The 22,482-nt window shown below is 38.5% G+C and overlaps 1 protein-coding gene across 1 annotated transcript; it reads left to right on the forward strand.

Annotated features, from left to right (window-relative positions):
- Positions 1 to 14,603: 14,603 nt before the first annotated feature.
- LOC147635907 (pentatricopeptide repeat-containing protein At3g53360, mitochondrial-like) lies at positions 14,604 to 17,379 on the forward strand. Its single transcript, XM_086801309.1, has one exon. The coding sequence runs from the start codon at positions 14,763 to 14,765 to the stop codon at positions 16,842 to 16,844; it is 2,082 nt and encodes a 693-aa protein (XP_086657435.1). The 5' UTR covers positions 14,604 to 14,762; the 3' UTR covers positions 16,845 to 17,379.
- The last annotated feature ends 5,103 nt before the right edge of the window (positions 17,380 to 22,482 follow it).

Consider the following 22,482-nt stretch of genomic DNA (forward strand, 5'->3'; position numbering starts at 1 on the left):
GGCTGACATTCAAAATATTTTCAGCCTGGGGGAAGATTTTGCTTTATCTGCAATTGCCAATTTTCTGGAAGAGGGTAGTGGTTTTGTCTCGGAACATGATGCAGATGACTTAGCATTGGAGGAAAATTATAATAGTAAAGAGTGTCTTAGTATTTGTTTGGGCAAAGCATAGAAATTCAAAGAGGATGGATTTGTGCCAGATGATAAAACCTTCATGAAGCTGCAGGCCAAATATGGCTTTGATAAGTTGAATGACTCCACAAAGGAGTTTATGAACAAAGTAGGAGAAGATACTAAAAGTTCTATTAACCTTTGGCAAGACCAACTGTTCGTGTGATGAGGGCAGATGAGACTCAGGTTCGTGATGAGGATAGATGAGACTCGGGTTCTCTCTCTCTCTCTCTCTCTCTCTCTCTCTCTCTCTCTCTCTCTTTATGTATGTGTGGTGTGTGTGTGTGTGTGTGTGTGAATTTGATATGTAGACTTATGTTTCCTTAATTATTTTGTTTTGCATAGTATATTTGAAGTCAAAGATAAATTCTTATAGTGGCATAAAAGGGAGTATTGTGGCTGAGAGACAGCTCTCTCTCACTATCTAAGCAGATTGTCTAAGGCAAAGATTATAGACTACCACAATGCCATGAGCCAGGAAGGGAAAGTTACAAATTTTGTATTTAAGACATTGTCCCTATTCCTAGGTGCAATGATTATTCCTAAGAGTTATGAGAAGATTATTTTGATATAGAGAAGTCTACTGCCTTAGAAATTTTTGGATGCTACCCTAGCTATGCCGGTAACCAAAGGGGTTACTTTCATACATATGCTGTAGTAGCATTGTCTCTAGGCATAGAGAACCCAGAGGAACTAGAAGAGTATGGCAAACACCGTTTGCTAAGGTAAAATGAAAGCCAGATTCACTGGAATTGCCAAAGTCATTAGAATGGAAAGATACATTGTAAAAGACTTATGTGTTACATCTATCTATCCAACGATGATTAATAAAAATCTTTTGTTCTCTCCATTTGTTTTGTGCTTCCATGGCATCTGAGTTTTTAAATGCTTCGGAACGCTTCAATTTCTTCCTTTCCATATGTTTGAGTGTCTGCATCAGTTTGGATGACCTCAAGGTTTCTTTTTTATGTAGTTGTTGCAGTATCCTTCTATAGAACCATTGGAACACTTCTTGTAGGCTATTTGCCTTACTTTTTCTACCACCATGTTGTGTGTGCCTGAAATATGCATTTCGGGCCATATAGTGTGATTTCTGGAGTCCTTGTGTGTTCCAAATGCTAGGATCTCCATACTTGTTGATAAAGTAAGGCATGTGGTTGTAGAGAATATGCTGCATAAGAAAACATACAATGCAAGTTAGTATCGATGGCTAGGAAACAAGAGTAAGCTAGAAACATACCATGTAGTATGTAATGTTGGTGTCAGTCCAAGCAACTCTGAATGCTTTTTTAAACGCTTGTAAGTTGTCTTGAAAGCTCTTTTTGTCTTGCTAGGAGTAGTTGACTTTCTCACACATTTGGAACAGAGAATCAATTGAACGCCAAACATCTGCTTTAACATTCCTTGAAGCACCTTCATGGTCTTTCACTGCACTATGAAGCTTTTTCCACTGTTGGTATTCGATTCGACTTGTGTAGGTTGTTGTATATTACTTTCCTAACTTTGTAAGTTTGTGTTGTTGATTATTCATTTGCTTGGAAAGAAATCTTCTTGCCTTAACACTTCCAATAGAGGGCTTCATTGGAATTTCCTTTTCATTTGATGACTTGTTAGTGTCCTTCAGAATCTGGACATTACCTCCATGTAGTCCAATTTCTGATAGCACCTTCTCTAATGCACTGATGGCTTCTTTCCTCTCTGCTACATTCTTGATCTTCCAAGCAAAACCAATGTGGAGATATACCAATTTCTCTATGATACGACACAAAGCATGAAGCATGCACATATGCACATTGGAAAGAGGAATCTCAAACACTGGTTTAAAGTTCTCATCCAAAACTTGTCTGTTGGGTGGTCATCTCCACCACTTAGAGTCCATCACCCTTGTAGAGTCCATGCAGTAAAGGCATGGAGACTTCACATTGGCCCCTTTGCTACAATTAAATAAGCACTTGAGAGTCTTCAAATCACCGGCAAGATACCATTGGACTTGAAATTCCCCCCTTTTCTCTACATGGAGCATCCTGTTTGCATTCATCTGTTCTTTTGATGAGATTGGGGATATGTGTCTGATGAAATACCCAAAACAAGGATTCATGGTCCTCTTTCTTGACCTCAAGTGAACCTAGCCACTAGATGTTCGTCTCGGACTGCACACTAAAATACTTGAATCATCCCTACTACCCAAGTCCCACAGTTGTTGTGCCTCCTTCGATGCTTATATCCTTATCCGTCCACTAATCTACAGAAAAGGATTCAAGGAACACTATCAGGTTTGTGTTCTAGCTCTCATAGTGCAAAGTCTGAACAATACATTATCCATTATTCATAGCTTAACAAAAATGTAAGTGACCTATCATAGTGCAGAGTCTAAACAATATATTATCCATTATCCATATCTTAACAAAAACTTAAGAAACTGACCTATCAAATGGAAGAGTGTAGGTAGCAAGGCTAAGGGGAGTCTCAAGAGTCTAGATTCCCAAACCTGCAAGCAAGAAGCACCAATTTCCAAAGTGGTTGGAGGGTAAATTATGATAGGTTGATACCCTATAGGCATGCCGCATGAGGAGATCTACATAAGCCTTAACTTCAATGGTTGGTAAAATTAGTAATTTTGATTAGGAAAACATATAATTTAATTAATCAATTATATATATATATCCCTTCATGTGCAAGTTTTGAAATTTCCAACATCCGCTGTGAAAGGCACATCTTTTTTATCTCATAGATCCTTATACTTCTACAGGCAAGTCAAATTGTACGTGGAAGGGCTTTGCAACCTTCAAAAATAAACACTAGTCCTACTCCCTCCTGAGCCTCCTCCTGCGATTTCCTCCTCGTTCACCTACCCTCGAGTCTTCCTCCTCGTCTGCCTGGCTTGGTGGGAAGAGAGAGAGATAGTTCTGGTGGTATCTTGCATCCTCCTCCTCTACATGGCTATAATAGATATCCTTTACAAAAGTACCGAGGCACAATGTTTTGTGATAAGAATAGACAGGTAATCTTTCCACTCTATATGTTTGGACCTATAGCCATGATGATCCATTTTAAAAATGAGACTTCCAAAGGAGAGGAGCTTGAATAACCACAAATCAAAGAGGAAACCCTAGAGACCCTTTCTTATTCTATCAATTGTAATGATGAAGATGCCTACCTAGTTTTCTAAGGAGAAAATGATGAGCACTAGTTAAAGTATGTCAAAGCCATGGAAACCCATATTGGATTTCGGAGAGTAGGAGAGGAAAATGACATTTCTCTATCCACATCAAAACTATCAAGAGATGATAAAGGGGATGGGAAATGTCTACAAACATGAGGAAGCATCTAGTATAATACACTACGTGGCCCATGAATCTTTGTACTCCCTTAGAATTTTCTTATAGGGATCATTCTACGATTAGTCTGACTATGCTATTATCAATAAAGATGCCCTTTTTTGAAACAATATGTCCTAGGATTACACTATCCAGCTTTGACATTTCAGAGATCCTATAAAATCTACATATCTTTAAGACCATCCTAAGACACTTCATGAGGAATTTATGTTGATATTGTCCACAAATACTTCTAGGATCTTCCTCAGTATTATTTGAATGTACTGCTCATCAACCTTTGGAATTCCCCGAGGGCATTGCTTAGTTCAAATGGCATTACTATAATATGGAATACCCCATTTCACATTAAGGATCATTTCTTGTTGATCACTTGGGTCTATGAAGTTGTTTTTACCCACAAAAGTGGCCCAAAAAACTATAGACTTCTTTGTCTGCAACACATTCTAGTACATATTTGATGAAAGACAAAATACATTGATCCTTGATAGTGGCTTCATTGACATTTTTGGGGTTAACACAAACTCTTAGCTTGTCGTTCTTTTCGGGGTCAATGAACACTCTTACCTTTAGACTCTTTTACAAAACAAAAAAATGATAGATGCCCATTTGGTATGTTCAATTTTGTAGAAACATTCCACTGAGATAAAAATACTTTAGTTCCTCCTAGACTTGATCTGCATAGCTAAGGTTCATTGGTCACATTCCTTGTTTGACAGGCCTAGCATTATCTCTAATGGGGATTATATACTTGTTTACTTTGGGGGGAACTCCTTTCATATTTGTGTGTATCCATGCAAAGATGTCCTTGAACTTTCTACAAAGATCTATGAGTTCTTTTTCCTTATCAGAGTTGAGGTCATTTCTTATCTAGATAGGTTTAGGATCCTCCCCCCAAGATCCACAAGATTTGCTTCTTTGGTCTTAGCGAAAGATGTTATATGCTTATCATCCAAAATTAGTTTGGCTTGTTCAAATTGAATTAGTTGGGCTTGCTCAAATTGAATAAAGCACTCTTCATTGTGGTAAGCCTTAGCATGGAGGTCATGTTCTTCTTGCTCCTTGAGCTATTTTTCTTCCGCCTTGATTTCCTTTGCCAAGGTTTGATTTTTGGCCTTTGTGGCACTTCACAAGAGTTTGATAGGACCTGACATCCTAGGGTTGGATTCATCTAGATTTGGCTCAAATAGGTTAACTCGAACTGTGATTCCCTTTGTCTTTTTCTCCACCCTATGGCTCATAAAATTCACATAAACCTTCCAAGCTTTGTCTGAGAGTACTTAAGCGTTTGTCTTCTTTATCCTTTGGATTTTTGTGAGCTTCTCCCTATTCTTCAAGTGCAAGTACCCATAGCTTTAATACCACTGTCATGGGACCTCATGTACTTCTTGAAGAATTAATTAAACTCACATATACATCAAGAATAAACCATAGACTTAAATCAAATCGACAAGATTGAGCATAGCATAAAATAAAACATGAGATAGAGTAAACATCACCATTATTGGGTGCCATCTCCCACCTCATGCGTGTAGCTCCCACTTCCACGACATGAGTATTTTGAGATTTATATTCAATATATAACCTAAGAAGCTAATAATAGTTGTGCGTACAAATTTCGGCTTGCTTTTCCACTTTTTACAAAAATAGCTCAAGCACTAGAGCTTGTTCACACACTAAGTGTAAATAACAAAAACTCTTCTAACACATGTGCTAATAATATAGCAGCACCATGCACCAGCGTGCATAAATAATATGTACAATCATTTGGCACGTAGCGAATAAAATAATATAAAATAATAATAATAATCTGAGATGATATAGACAAGATCCTCTATGTGTAACATGTGCACTGCTTATCACCTATCGCACAAACGTAAACACATTAGTTGTTTCAATTAATTGCTACCTCCACAATAATTAATCCCAATATGAATTATTGATAGGAACAAACATAGCATACACTCACCACTTGTTACAGTTGATGAGAGTGTCATTTTACACATCCTTTAGCATGGTGTGTATTACCACTTGTTACACTGCAATTAGCATGACACATCATTGCATAAACAACTTCTTACACTCTGACCATGTGCAATTGTCTAGCATATTCCACTTGTTTCACTTTGACCACACACAATCACCAAGCATGGCACTATTTGTTACACCTTAGCAACATACACCCATCAAGCATGGTCTCAATCTACATACCAATAACAGTAGGTAACTAGTATTTAATACAGGGTCACCCACGATAATAATTCACTTGGATGGCACTATTTGTTACACATTAGCAACATACACCCATCAAGCATGGTCTCAATCTACATACCAATAACACTAGGTAACTAGTATTTAATACAGGGTCACCCACGATAATAATTCACTTGGATGGCACACTAGCATTTGGGCATCCCCATTTAACTAAAGGGTAGACATTATGGAACAGTAAACCGCAACTAGGGAAAAAAAGTAAAACGCAAAAAGCAAAAGATAAAAAGGAAAAAAAGTTTAAGAAAAAGAGAGAAAAGGTTAAAGGGAAAAGATAGGTTAGAAAAACAAATATGGGAAATTTAAAAAAAAAATACACAGCTAAAAGTTCTAGAAACATATTTTAGGGTGTGGGGATCACGTTGGTGCAACCTGTACAAACTAGTGTGCCTGGGAATCTCAAGAAAGTGCATACCCAAACTTTTCCAAGGTGTCCTGAACTATCTGAAACCTATTTTGGACAAGTTTTCTCAACAAAAGGAAAATTTAAAAAATCAATTTTCAAACTTCTTGGATCCTAGTAAGCCCATGTATTAGAGGCCTATGTAGATGATAGTGCATTTATTGAGCTAGGTACGTACCAACCTCCACTAGGCTTTGGACCTTCGATCAAAACCTAGTCTAGCATTGTACAAGGACCTGTAAAAATAGAGGCCTGTGATATTTCGTTTAACTTCGAGTCAATGGAAGGATCCCCAGTCCCCCAAGAAGTGAGAACCCTAACCAAGCTTTACCAGCCTGGCCAACCACCACTCTTTTTTATCACATAGCTAGCTACCTTAGAGATTAGGTCTCAACTACTACCTTTGAACCAAACCTTACTACATACCAACCACATGATGGAGGAGTTGAGGTAAAATCTAGAGAGACACTTGGTGTAGTCTCATCCTTATAAGCACGGAGCATTTATGGTGATATCCCTATCCATGCACCTTCAACAACTGTGACCATTGACCCACGTCCCCCCTGCTAAGTGCTTATGCCTAAATGGCATAACATTAGAAGAAGTGCAAGAAGTATAGGCAATTATCAAGGGTGCTAGAGCCAAAAAACATGAGACTTTGCAATTGGCACAACAATGATTAGTAGCCTTAATAGCTTAGTATACCCAAAGTTAGTCCTAAGCCAGGACCGCACAAGTAGTGCCTGACAGCCTAGATACATGCTATAACATTACATCTACCTTAAGGAAAGAACTAGGTGTGCAAGTTTTGGACCAATGTCTTTTTATAGAAGACTAGGAGTATAACGCAGCAACAGAAGCCCTTGTGGATTTAGGCACAACTCAAATCTACGATGTTAGTTGGAAAGAGATTATTCAATTAGTCTCTAGGGACACAATGGAGGAGGAACACTTGCAAGAGGGCATCTGCGATTACATACATAGGATCATCGAACATGAAAGGATCCAGAGACTTGTGAAGTAGGGATATCCAAAGAAAGAGTGCCCACAATAAGGGAAATGCTAACACTCCATGTGCCGATGGATCCTACTTTTATAGTATCACCTGTGACCCACCCCCATCTTCAGTCCCACAAAGCCATGTAGGGACTCAAGAGCATGCTAGCACAAGATTTACATTCCTAGATCCTAGAGCTATCCCTGACCAAGACATTGCTAGCGCATTGCTTAATTGAGTGGTAACTGACATATTATAATTATCTTTAAGCCATAGGCCCACAACCACGGTAGAAACCACCCCCACTTTCCTCCCTCCACCTTGGCACATCTACTTTTTGAGAGGATCATCATCTTCACATACACCATTCGTCACATGTCATTCTAGTGCGCCTATGACACATCCATTTCCTAAAGTCATTCACTGCACTACCGACTCGGATTGTGAGACCGATTGCACTTAATTCCCACATGACTACAGCACCTATTGGGGTACCATAGGACACACACCTTATGTTAGACATTTAGCTCCACCTAGATTTAGACCAACGTATCCTCATGCAGTGCCATGTGTTACACTTGCAGTTGTTGCACTTGTTGTGCCAGCCGCCCACCACACAGACCCAGTTGCTTTTGCATAAGCCCTTGAAAGAGGGACAATTGAGAGCATAGCGTTTATTATGAGAGATGGGGGGGTCAACATAGCTATTGAAAGGCCGTCCAAATAGCCAAGCTAACTGAGAGGTTCAATGTAAATGGTAATTCTACGAGACATCTAGAGGTATTTGATTAAGTGTTTGAGGCCCTAGGAGAATGAAATGAGGTTGCTAAGACTAATGCCTTTAGTCAAATATTAGATGGTAAGGCTGGGGGTTGGTACATCTCTCAAGGTCTAGTAATGCTTAAACTTCACTGCTCTTAGGAGATTGTTCTTAAAGCAATTTGTGCATGAAGGAGTCTTAGAGGGTGTAGCTTCATAGCTACACAAAGCAGAGAGAGAAGAAGAGGAGTCGATACGAGATTTCATTAGACAGCTTAAGCATTTGAACTCTCATTGCTTTCTGCATAAACTCTATTCGAATAATCAATTGCTTTGATAGATTCATCCATGCAGTTAAACATAAAGTGATCTATAATGGCTTAGTCATTAGAGAGATCACTACATGGGCTAAAGTCACAAGAAATGCCATCCAATTAGAAGATAAACTCATGGTGTTCAAGGGAGCCAAAGCATCAAATTTTAAATCTATTACTTACGGAGTCACTGGACATAACACTTCTACTGTCAAACCCATTTGCTAAAAAGGTAATACTTTAGTGGAGATGAATTTCATAGAATTTATGAAAGCACTCTAGGAGAGGGGATAAAGGCAAATAAAGCTCCTCAAAATGTATATATATACCCAAGGAGAGAGCTCCAATAGTGCTTAATCTACCAACAAGGAGAGAGCTCCAATGGTGCTCAATCTGCCAACAAGGAGACAGCTTCAATGGTACTCAATCTGCCGACAAGGAGACAGCTTCAATGGTACTCAATTTGCCGACAAGGAGACAGCTTCAATGGTACTCAATTTGCCGATGATGTTCAATCTGCCGACAAGGAGAGAGCTTTAATGGTACTCAATCTGTCCACAAGGGCATTCGACCAGTCAGTGTCTAGTCTTAAGTGCATGCTATAATGAGAGCTTCAATGGTGGTCAATCTGCCCAACAAGGGCATTTGACTAGTGAGTGTCCAGCCCTATAAGGGCATGCTATAATGGGAATTATACATTTTGTGGATGTTATGGTCATGAGGCTTCACAACGCCACACACGTTTACAAACCCTTTCTAATGCTTCCAGACCTCAGTAGTTGGCTTTACTACTCCATCACAGCCACAAGCCATAATACCTACTACTGCAACACCTCAACCCAATGATGAGCAACTGGCACAACAACCTATTGCAAAGGGGATTTACAATGTGAAAAATGTATCATTACCTCCACCAGTTTTGGGATCCTAAACTCACCTCAGAGGATTACACCATTGAACCAAATAAGTTTAGAGAAATCTTTTGGGTGTCTAGAATACGAGATTGACTTGGACAGTGCATCACACGTCACTAAGGACTTCACAGAGATTTATTATTTTAAGAATACTATCTAGTCGATGTAAAAGGTGGAGTCAAACTAGTATACCGGCTAGCTGCGATGGGAAGAGGTCAAGACAACAACAACCCTACTATCAAGAGAATGCCTCTTCAATGCTAGCATTGTCAGCGACCACACCGTCCCATCAAAAACCAAACAGTCACCAAGTTGCATCTTCTAGCATGCCACCTACAACATGTAATCGTTGTGGCATAGATCATTGGATCAAAGATTTCCCAATTAAAGTTGTAGCTGCAAATCAGCATAAAGGTCCTAGCATCACACCTCTTAACATGATTGGAGTGGGTGGTCAAACTCAATGATCGATTTTGACAAACCCTAACCCACATGTGAATGCAATAACAAGACTTATGGCTCAAAACACACCTGTTGTGGAAAAGAAAATAGAAATCCACGCTACGTCAGTAGCAGGATCCAAAAAGAAGAGGGGCCATAAAAGAAATAAATCCATAAACGAGGGAAAAAATGAGAAAACCGAACGGCGGGTAAACTTGGAAACACTTGACGAACCAGTCTACATGAATGATTTTGATGAGGATTCCAATTAAGTGGACAAACTAGAGACACTAAAAAGAAAACCAAGGAGATAAAAAAGGAAAGATTGCAAGCCATCAAGAAACCAAATAAAGAGAAACTTGGTTCATACCACCGCGACCCTATAAGATAATTGAAACAACTTCATGAGCTCAAGGATATAGTCACACATACTCAAGAGAAGTTACAACCAAGACCAAAATAAGTAAACATCTCTGACATTGTTCATCCAAGCAACCTAAAGCCTGCGCAACCCACAAACCATTGGACATACCTAGTGTCATCCTTAAGGTCAATGGGAACTCACCTAGATTCTTCCAAGCATGGATTTTGAACTCTTTAGGAGAATGGATTCTAAACTCTTTAGGAGAATGTTTGAGTACAAGAACCCCAAACCCATTCAAGAGGTGGAGATTCCAATCTCACCAGCACCCTCATATGGTAGAAAGGTGACGGGTACTCCATTGAACATCCCTAAGTTAATGGATTTCATGGCTTTGAAAATTGAGACCATAATCATTGCATGTCTATGTGGATGCCCTAAACTTTTTTCTACGTTGAAAGGTCTTCTTAATGGGGAACTTAATGTTGGACTACCACCCTTTGCAGACATGCATAAACGACATCCTTCCTATGAGACTACACCAAAGCCTCAAATGGATGAGAACAATGCCAATTCTGTGGTCAAATTACCATCAAACAAACTAGGACAATACTTTGAGAGTGATGAGACTAATGCAACCCTCTCCATTCATTGCCAAGGGAATTACAATAATGGGAGTCCTAGACGGTGGCTCAGAAATAAGTCTAATCACCAGGAAGTGTTGGAAAAAGATGGGTAAACCTTGCCTTATAGTGTTTGACATTGTTGTCAAGATGGTAGATGGAACAATTACCAAACCTATTGTGATGTTACAAGATTTTATAATCAAGGTGTTAAAACATTGTTTGAAGCATACCTTCATTTACGTGATGTGGATTTCTCGAAACAAGCCGACTCTTATGAGATGATCCTAGGAAGACGTCTATGCATGAAGCTAAAATGGTCCATGATTGGGCAAGAAAACATGTCTACTTCAGTTCGATGATTCAATTCTTAGAGTAGACCTTGTGACTTTGGTCATGTACCTCCTATGGGTAGTAGTGGTCTTTTTGATAATCAGATATATGAGCATCAATTCTATTCACTTATAATATTTCTTCACATGCAAGAAGGACAATAATGTGAGCCAGAGAGCATCCTAATCAAAGGTCATAGATGAAGGTGATAATTTAAGTTGTATTCAAATGATGGCCACCATAGACACTTCGGGAAGGCGAGGATCAACATGGGTAACACTAGATGGCGAGGAGCTTCCCAAAGTTGTACCATTGCGAATGCTGAGTGCCATGTACTTAGACGTACTCAGACAACAAGGGAATTAGTGAGGATAGTGAGCTTGAATCCACATGGAAGAAGACTTTGATTCATATACTTCTAACTCTTACACCTCTGGTGAGAGGAGTCTGGAAATGAGACAGAAACAGAACCAAAGCAAACACGGGTGAGTGGAACCAAACCAAGTAAAATTGAGACAAGTGAAAAAGAAACAGAATTGGATGAAGGAGCTTCTCACTAAAGAAAAAGAACATTGACGAAACAAAAATAAAAATGAAAGCATTATAAGATAAACATGCGCAGGAGGTTCCAGAAAGAATAATCACGGCCTAATGGCTACAATGGATTGGTGTTGTAGACATTTATCAAACGTTTATAGATAACTGGGGAGAAGAGTTACAAAAGGTCATGTATTGTGGACCATCCCCAACAACTGATATAGCTCAAGTGTGTCATGTCATGTATGGGGCACATGTATGTGGAAGCAAGGTAGATAAAGTTTAGGATGTCATGAAATTGGAATAGATAAGGGCTAAGGTTATTAGGAGTTGTGAATGGATGAACGTAAAAGGGAGTGAATGGTCAAAAAGTAGGCACATGGAAAGTGCAAGGGTGCACAAGGCATGTGGGCATTTATGAACACATGGATGGCACAAGGGTGCATGGAGCATGTTGAGAGATCTATGAGATCTATAAATGGATGTAACAAACTCATTATCTTAATGCAAAAATGTGAGTATGTGATTAATCCTAATCCATATCTTGTTTATCTTCATTAGTGTCACCATTATGCTCTAAGCATGTCTTCGTCCATCTTTCATCCACCATAGCTCTCACCTTCCTTAGTTATGCACTCATATTATCATCAAATCCACCTCAATTAACATGGTATCAGAGCCAAGGCACCCCATTTTCACTCCTTACACTAAGCATTAGCAAGTATTATCACCATCATTAGTGCTAATCATAGTTATTAGCAACCTTATCCTCTATTTTTCACTTGGCTAAAAATAGCTAGCCAATTGAAGGCTTGCCACTAAGCCATTGCCCATGACCTTCTATAAGGGTTCTCATCACTCCAGGGTGCAACTACAACTCCAAGGAAGCAGCTCAATTGGGCGCCATTCGCGCGAATGGGAGATGTTGGAATCACCGTTTAATTTGTTTAGGGAAAAACAAATTAAACGAATGGGAGATGTTGGAATCAGCGTTTAATTTGTTTAGGGAAAAACTAAAATTCCGCTTCTTCGCATCAAATCAACTCAAAATGAGTGGTACTTGGGGGTTTTTAGATGTTGCAAATCCACTAAAAGCATCAAAAATTGCAATGGAGCAGCGCATTGTGAGATCCAGGCCTATGCCTTTGTTTTTCATTAAGGTTTTGATAAGCTCTCTAATCCTTGATTAAAAGTTAATTAATCCAAGTATCATTAGCTCAATATTATCTTCACTCATTGCCATTTCACTCTCTCAAAGCATTTGGGTTAAATGGGAGTACAACTATCCCAATTGATCACTCAAAGTTACCTAGTTTTGTTCCTTGAGATTAGTGAGTAATTAGTGATCTCAATCTTGTTTAGCACCAAATCTAAGCTAAATTTGTTCAAATCATTGTAAGAGGATTAGAAACTACTACTGAGATACAATAAAAATCTTGGTAACACCTTCCTCATTGAGCCATGGCCACTCAAACCTTCGTGGATAAATTCAGTGGTGGTGAAGGATTCCATACATGGCAAACAAGGGTCATAAATTTACTTGTGCAAAAGGAGCTTTGGGGGTTAGTAAATGGAGAAGATCTTGAGGAAGGGAGTGATGATGGATTCAAAGCAAGGATAAAAAAAGATATAAAAGCCATGGCCATCATGTAAGAATATGGCACAGCAAAAGCAGATACAATAAGAGAAAGTACACTAGACAATGCAATAGAGAGAATGGAGAGAATTTCAAAATTCTGATTATACTAAACAAGAGACAGGTACAATATGATGGTGATGTCCACTCGTGCGCTCTAGTGTAGAGCTTAGTAGATGGCGATCTAGACAAACTCTGGATGGAGGGCATACTGAGAGTATAGGGAATATATGCACACAAGCATTGGATGCCTTTGCTTGTGCTGCCAACTATGTCCATTTTATAGTGCTATAGGTAGTATCTGAGTGAATATTCCAAGGAATATTCCCTATACCTTTTTGGACCCCAACTAATGCTTGTACCCCTCATCATCTCATAACCATCAATGGTCACAACTACGACCCCTTCCAGCATCTAAGCTGGGTTTCCACTAAAGATATGTGCACTAATGGCTTCTCCTCATAATGGGGGGCCGTACAAATGTGCACCATACATCAATGTGAGATACATGCTGAGAGGCAGGCATTGAATGTATACTAACAAATTAGGTGTCAAAAGTCCCTTCTTTTATACAATCAATACCCAAAATCATGTGTGCCAATGACTACATGGTTAAAGCTAAAAACAACCCAAGTTATAAATTGCATGTTAATTAAAACTGTGAATCCACGATTCATGCCCCCAACTCATGATTAAGGGTAGGACGAGTATTCCATCTTACTAAATATAAAAGGAGAACACTGGCATTGACTTTTGGTGATGCCACATGGAGAGTTTTTTTAGGCATCTTCTCCTTCAAATCTACTGCCTAGTAGTGTCAGCCTCTTTTCCCCCTCATATTAAGAGAGAGAGAAGTGGATTCCTTTTTAAGAAGAAAAATCATGAAAGAACAAGGTGACATCTTCCTATGATGGTCATACAGTCCCAATTAGAGGCTTATCAACCTAGTGAAGTTTCATTCTGATCTATAATGGGAAGCCATTAAGCACACCTATGAGTAATTAATGGTACTCATGCAAAAAGGGATGATGGTAAACTATTCTTGAGCATACAAGGGTATCACTTTGAAATGGAAAAGCCACCATGCATGGAGAGCGATCAACAAGGCCACTCCAAGTAGGGGAAGTCAATAGAGATAGAAGCACCAGCCTAGGGATTATATATTGAGAGTTAGTGAACTCAAGGTCACATTTCATGGGATACAACTGGGATACCAACTTTCCTAGGGGCAGTCTTCTTTTGTGTTGGAAGATGAAAGGTGGAATCTGATATGTAGTTTACGTAAGAAGGACTTGTAAAGCAGGGCATAGAGTTTGTGGATATGATTTTGTAACTCGGTGAAGTTGGTTATAAAGTTTTTTTTGGATATATATATATATATATATATATATATATATATATAACTATTGTTCCATGTTCCAAAAAAAAATGTCAAATAGAAGAAATGATGACACTATGTGCTATGGTAATCTTCTAAAAACCAGCCTCCTAAGGTCTTGACCTTAATAATATTTGATGCAAGGCACACATTAACTAATTCCTTTAAGGAAGAAGGTTGCAGTGTTTAAACAAGGAGAAGAGGAGGCGAGCAACAGACACAGGCAGGATGGTGGAACACCCGTCCCTCGGGCTGCAGGACCACCAGCAATACAAGCCGCGGTGACTGGATGATCCATCACAACAACGATGATGACGATGATAGCCACCACCATGGCGAGAAGCTTCTTCACAGTCTCTGCGAAAAGAGGCAGCTCGATAAGGCGCTGCATGTCCTCTCCCGCATGCCCACATCCCTCTCAACCAACACCTACCTCTTCCTCCTCAAGGCATGCTGCAGGAAGAAGGCCCTCGCTCATGCCAAGCGAGTCTATGCCCATCTTACGCATCATCGGGTCCAGCTGACTGGCTTGCTCGGCGGCTACTTGGTGGTGACCCTTGCAAAATGCGGTGCCATCGATGACGCATTCCAGTTATCTTGTAAATTGCCTCACCGTAGTGTCTTCTCATGGACGGCCATGATCTCTGCTCACGTAGAATGTGGCTGCGGGCAGGAAGCCCTCAAATTGCATCAATGCATGCAAGAGGATGGTGTAGAGCCCAACGCTTTCACTTATGCCAGTCTCTTCAAAGCTTGTGGCAGCATACCTGACCTTACCCAGGGCAAGAAATTGCACAACCATGCCCGCAGGAAAGGCTTCACATCCCATGTCTTTGTTGGGAACACTCTCGTGAGTATGTATGGTAAATGTGGGGCACTTGGGGAAGCAGAGGATATGTTCACTGCATTGTCCCAACGTGATGCCGTGTCATGGAATGCAATGCTCTCCGCATATGTTGAGCAGGGCCAAGGAGAAAGAGCTCTACAGTCGTACAGACAGATGCAAGAGGAAGGGGTGAGTCCAGATCAGCTGACGTTTGTGATAGCCCTTCAGGCATGTGGCACCCTTTTAGAGAAAGAAGATTCTCTTGTTGTCGCAAAGGGGAGATCAATCAAGGTCATGGCTTTTGAAATAGGACAGGCATTGCATAAAGATGCACACAATAAGGGCTATGCATCAGACATTTTTATTGGCAACACCCTTGTAAGTATGTATGGCAAGTGTGGAACCGTTTCAAAAGCAGAGGAGGTGTTCTCTGCATTGTGCAGACGCAGTGTAGTGTCATGGAATGCTATGCTGTCACAATATGCTAAGCAGGGCCAAGCAGAGAGAGCTTTATTGTTGTACAAGCAGATGCAAGAGGAAAGCATGAGTCCAAACCACTTGACATTTGTGAGTGCCCTTCAGGCATGTGGCACCCTTGCAGAGAAGGAAGAATCAACCAAGATGATGTCTCTGGAAATTGGACGGACGTTGCACACAGATGCTCAGAGGAATGGCTGCTTATCAAATGTACTTGTTGGTAACACCCTCGTAAGCATGTATGGCAAGTGTGGGACCATTGTGGAAGCGGAGGATGCGTTTAAAGAGCTGTCCCAGCGTGACATTGTGTCATGGAATGCGATGCTCTCAGCATATGTTGAGCAGGACCAAGAAGAGAAGGCTTTCTGGTTGTACAGACAGATGCTAAAAGAGGGTGTGACCCTGGATGATGCTACACTTAGCTGCACTCTGCAAGCTTGCAGTGGAGTAGGAAGTTTGGAGATATGTAAACAGGTTCACTTTGACGTTGTTTCAGCTGGTTATGATCAGGTTACCTCTGTGGTAGCCCCTCTGATACACGCCTATGCCACTTGTGCAAGCATGGTAGATGCACAGGCCATCTTTGATGAACTTTGTAATCCTGACATTGTATCATGGACTGCATGCATTGCTGGTCATGCTGGAGTGGGAAATGCAGTAGCAAGCTTGCACATGTTTGAAAAATTAAAACTGGCAGGTATCAAGCCTGATGGATTAGCATTCACTTCAGTTCTCTCAGCTTGCACTCGAACTGGCCTTGTTGCTGAAGGACTTGAGCATTTTGAGTCCATGAGCCGGGATCATAGCATAACCCCAGATCCTAAGCACTTAGATAGTATAGTAGATCTCCTAGGGCGTGCAGGAGATTTCAAGAAGGTAGAGAATATGTTGGGGGGAATGTCGATGCAGGCCGGATTGACCAGCTGGCTGCACTTGCTGGGTGCATGTCGTATGCATGGCAATTTAGAGCTGGCAAAACATGCATTTGATTATGCAGTGAAACTACAGCCCAAGCAGTCTATTGCATATATTTTGATGTCAATGAATTATGCTGATTCTGGGCTGTAGGAGTGTGCACCAAACTCTAGACAGAAAGGTCATGAAAGGAAGCCTGGCAGGAGCACAAGCAGGAAGTATGCCCACCTATTTGAGGAGATCGCAAGCACCCACAGAAAAAGCTCTCTCCTGCAAAGAAGCTTGAGAAATGGCATCTTCCACACACAGGATCTTGTGGATTATGTTGTTAGGAGAGGCAAAGGAATGATGTGAGTTTGGTCAGCAGTCAGGCATGATAGATCATGGCTGTATTATTATCATCATCTCAGGTACGTACCAAGATATATGCACATCACCTTTGAAGACATGATTGATACATCATTCTTGATGCCCCATGCATGTTTCAAAAGAATGCAATGCAATGTTGAGCAGGGCCAAGGAGAAAGAGCTCTACAGTCGTACAGACAGATGCAAGAGGAAGGGGTGAGTCCAGATCAGCTGACGTTTGTGATAGCCCTTCAGGCTATCACAAACTTTCTATATTATTACTATATTTTTAGAGTAATTTTTTTAGTAAAGATAACTTTCTAAATTCATTGAAATATTATACACTTATAGTCTTTCATGCGCATACATGTTGTGTGAAAAAATCCTAAATCCATAATATGAGGCCTGTGAACAAAAAAATAATGCTTTCAATAAACTTGAAAAACTATACGAGAGAAAAAGATAATAACACCCAAGATATTGAGAAAGAAACATCAAATTGTACTTGTATATTAAAAACACTTCTCATAGATTACAAGTACATTGAAACACAGGTTTACAACGCATCATATGATTTATTCAAATCATATTATCCAAGTTCAAACTGAAGGCATCACCATTATTACGAATCCTTCGTAGTACAAGTCTCATATCCTTGTCCATAAGAGTGATGGGCTTCGCATGAATAGCTGCTAAAACTGACCATCATGCATGAGGTCCACCGAATATGTCTCAGCTGCTTCTTGAAGAGCTAGCAACGCTTGGGCTGACCATCCTTGCACATTGTTGACTGTAGAACTAAGTCTTGCATAGAACCAACCTATTACGAGACATTCACTGGAGATCTTGCAATATCTCTCTCACCAGTCTTGCAAATGGTACTCATCCAATCACATCATTTTTCATCTCTTCACTTCAGATTCCTTCACATCACATATCATATATTCACATCCATATCCACATCCATACATCCACATCCACATCCACATCCACATCCATACATCCACATCCACATTCACATCCATACATCCATATCCACATCCACATCCACATCCACATCCACATCCACATCCATACATCCACATCCACATTCACATTCACATCCATACATCCACATCTACATGCTTACCTCCATTTTCACATCCTCATTTATACATCCACATCCCATATCCACATTCATACATACAAATCCACATCCACATTCACATCCATACATCCACATCTACATGCATACCTCCATTTTCACATCCTCATTTATACATCCACATCCCATATCCACATTCATACATACACATCTATATCCACATCCATACATCCACATCCACATGCATACATCCACTATCACGTCCTCATTCATACATCCACATCCACATACATACATACATCCACATCCACATTCCCATTCACATCTATACATCCACATCTACATCCACATACATACATACATCCACATCCACATTCCACATTCACATCTATACAGCCACATCTACATCCACATTTACATCTATACATCCACATCTACATCCACATTCACATACATCCACATCCACCTTCCCATTTACATCTATACATCCACATCTACATCCACATACATACATACATCCACATCCACATCCACATTTCACATTCACATCTATACAGCCACATCTACATCCACATTCACATCTATGCATATACATCTTCATGCATACATTCCTTTCCACATTCATACATCCACACTCCCATCTCCACATCCACACATCCATACTCCCATCTCCACATCCACACATCCACATACATACATCCATTTTCACATTCCCATTGATATAACCCCATATGCCTTCACATCTAATCTTTTACATCACATCCATTCTCGTCCTATCACAACCCATATACATCTTATCCTATCACATACACTTCTTACCTCATCCCATACACATCTTATCAAATCTTAATTCATCTTATCACCTCATAACTTATTTCATAAGCATCTTATCACCTCTTGTCACATCTTATACACCTCTTATCACATCCTATCACATCTCATATCTATTTATAAAATACAAGAGAATTCTTATATTTGATATAAGATTTATTTACACATTTATTTATGCATAAATTCTATTTAAGGAGATTAATACTTTCGAAGTAAAAATCAATCTTTTATGCATCTTCTTATGCATAAATTCAATTTGGTAAGAATTACACTTTTAGAATAAAAGAATTTCTCTTATGTATCTAAGTTATGCATAAAATTCATTTATGATGAAAATCACACTTTTAGTATAAAAGAATATCTTTTATGCATACATCTATGCATGAAATCCAAATATAATAAAAGTCACACTTTTAAAATAAAATAATCAACTTTTATGTATACCTTTATGCATGAAATTCAAATATAATAAAAGTCACACTTTTATAATAAAATAATCAACTTTTATGCATACCTCTATGCATGAAATTCAATTATGATAAAAGTAACACTTTTACAATAAAATAATCATCTCTTATGTATACATCTATGCATGAAATTCAAATATGATAAAAGTAACACTTTTATAATAAAATAATCAACTTTTATGTATACTTTTATGCATGAAATTCAAATATGATAAAAGTAACACTTTTATAATAAAATAATCAACTCTTATGCATACTTCTATGCATGAAATTCAATTGTGCTAAAAGTAACACTTTTACATTAAAATAATAATCTTTTATGCATACCTCTATGCATGAAATCTAATTATGATAAAAGTAACACTTTTATGTTAAAATAATAATCTATTATGCATATCTCTATGCATGAAAATCAATTATGCATAATATAAAAATTAATTTTTCTATGAATATCTTCAATTAATCTAAGATGATAATTTCCTAGAATATGGTAGGAAGTCCTCTTTTCATGCTTTGAATGAAATTATTTTATGCATAATTTTTATAAAAATTTTGCCATAGCTCCGCTGTTATGACTGATAAATCTCAATTTTTTCTAAGAGATAAAGCTTATCATTAAGAATTAATTAGAATGATCTCTAATTAGATCAATAATCCATAATAGATTGAATCATTAATATTCATGAAATACATAAACTAAAAGCATAGAAAAAAGTCATTAATTTGACCTCAAGTATAGATTAATCTTGGATTAAGAAAAAGCTTTATGAAAAGCTTCATTTGGATTGAGAATGGGTCATGAGTATGACCATTTCTTGAGTGAGAGAGAAATTTCATAAAAACTATTTGAATTAAGCATAAATAGAAATTTATGTAATTCTTAACTATCATTAATCAATTAACTTCAATAGCATTCATCAAATTATATAACTCTTCACTACCATTCATCAATTAACTTCAATAACATTCAAAAACCATTCTAATTAAGCTTCTCAAGCTTGAGAGGGGTTGAGAAGAGAGAAACATTGAGAAATTATAGAAAATGATCAAAATTTATTAATTATCTTACAAATTGCTTGATTCTTTCTTCACGGTAGAGGCCCCCAACCAATCAATTGGTTAAGTATGTTGATGGAGACACCAATGGGGATTGAAGAAAGAGGGAAGCTCCAAAAACTAGTGAATTATTAATGAATTCACAGTTCTTGGCTTAGGTGGAGTAGAGTAACGATGCATAAACACTATATATTTTTCAACAAGGGGTAGGCTTCTATTTATAGGAAAAATTGAGCTCCTAACCAAACAAACTGATTCAAGAATTTTCCAAATCAGTTTGGTCAATTTTTGACCATTTTTAGGTCAGTTAAGCTAACTTTTTGGAACTAGACTTGAATGAGGAGAGAGGAGAGATGAAATATCTCAATTTTTATGAGTTTAAAACTCATTCAAGCATGTGAAATATGCACCTCCTTTAAAGAACTCCCCTTCCTTACATATGTGTCAAAATGGAATCATTATACCCAAATATCTCATATTTTTAATATTGCTCATAGTTTTTTTACTAATAAACCTTGTACATTTTCAACTCTTCATCTTATGTGAAATATGCACCTCCTTTAAAGAACTCCTCTTCCTTACATATGTGTCATAGTTTTTTTAACTAATAAACCTTGTACATTTTTAACTCTTCATCTTATGTGAAATATGCACCTCCTTTAAAGAACTCCCCTTCCTTACATACGTGTCAAAATGGAATCATTATACCCAAAATATCTCATATTTTTAATATTGCTCATAGTTTTTTACTAATAAACCTTGTACATTTTCAACTCTTCATCTTATGTGAGCATTTACTCATTTTTGGATACCCAAAATATCTCATATTTTTAATATTGCTCATAGTTTTTTACTAATAAACCTTGTACATTTTCAACTCTTCATCTTATGTGAGCATTTACTCATTTTTGGGTATCTTCTTTTACAAATTGGATTTATCTCCTCCCTACACATGGATTGATGCTATTGGCCCATAGGAACCTTAATTGGACCATAATCCAAAAATTTCTGAAAATCTAGACCCTTAGGCTAAGGTCCTTTATACACATTTCCAATTAATTCCAATTGCACATTGAAAAATTCTTTTTGAATTTTTGTTTCAGGAAAATTCATCTTAATTATAAGAGATATTTTTCTATCCAAAAATATTCAAAATCTGAATATTCTCTCTCTAGAATATTTTCTCTCTCTAAGTTAAAATAGTTAGAAACAAGGTCTTTATATTTCTGAAGAGGGATTGATTACAGGGGAAGATACTAGACATCAAAAAGGGAGTGGGGGAGGAATCTTACATTCTATCCCACTTAAAAAACGCGAGATGTCCTCATCTCGCAAACTAGGGTAATTTCGCAAGATGCACGAATATGAGACTTAGAGAAAAATTTTAATCAAGATTAACCACCAAGAAAAGTCTCAAAAAGAGCAAGATAAGAACAAGATTTAAACTATATTCATTCTCGAAACTTATACAGTAAAGATAGAAGAACTCTTTACACTTCCATAAGCCCGTCCATCATATGGTCACAAAAACAGCACTCACAAGCTGCACAAGTATAAGGTAACTCATCTATGGGAATAATTCTGTTGGTTATTGCCGCACCTATCTCAGTGGTATGAGGTGATCTAACAAAAGGACCTCTGAGAGAGGCAAGCCAAAAATGGGGTAAAGGCATATCTTCTCATGAGGAAGAAAACACGCCAGTAAGAAGACCCGCTCAGAAAACCCAAGATGCCTTGATCTCATGACGCAGTAGTATCGGGGACCCAAACCCAAAGCTTCAATAACCATGGCTAAGCGGACATTGTTACGAAAGTGCTGCTGACCCCAGGGTGTTACCCTAGCTATGTCTTGATAGGTCCGCCATTTGGTCTGAGCTACAGAAGTTCCCAAGTGAGAGAAAAGTGAGCGCTCATACTGTTCTATAAAATCCTTCTTCACAGACTCACTTGCGTCTTGAAGGAGAGGAATCATTATGGATAAAACTAATTCTTGTTGCCAAGCCAT

The sequence above is a fragment of the Cibotium barometz genome, chromosome 8 (genome assembly GCF_041138505.1).
Source record: "Cibotium barometz isolate CiBa-2024 chromosome 8, ASM4113850v1, whole genome shotgun sequence".
Taxonomy (NCBI): domain Eukaryota; kingdom Viridiplantae; phylum Streptophyta; class Polypodiopsida; order Cyatheales; family Cibotiaceae; genus Cibotium; species Cibotium barometz.

What these genes read in the sequence shown, in the direction of transcription:
- LOC147635907 (XM_086801309.1), top strand. Translation starts at nt 14,763, where the DNA reads ATGATCCATCACAACAACGATGATGACGATGATAGCCACCACCATGGC.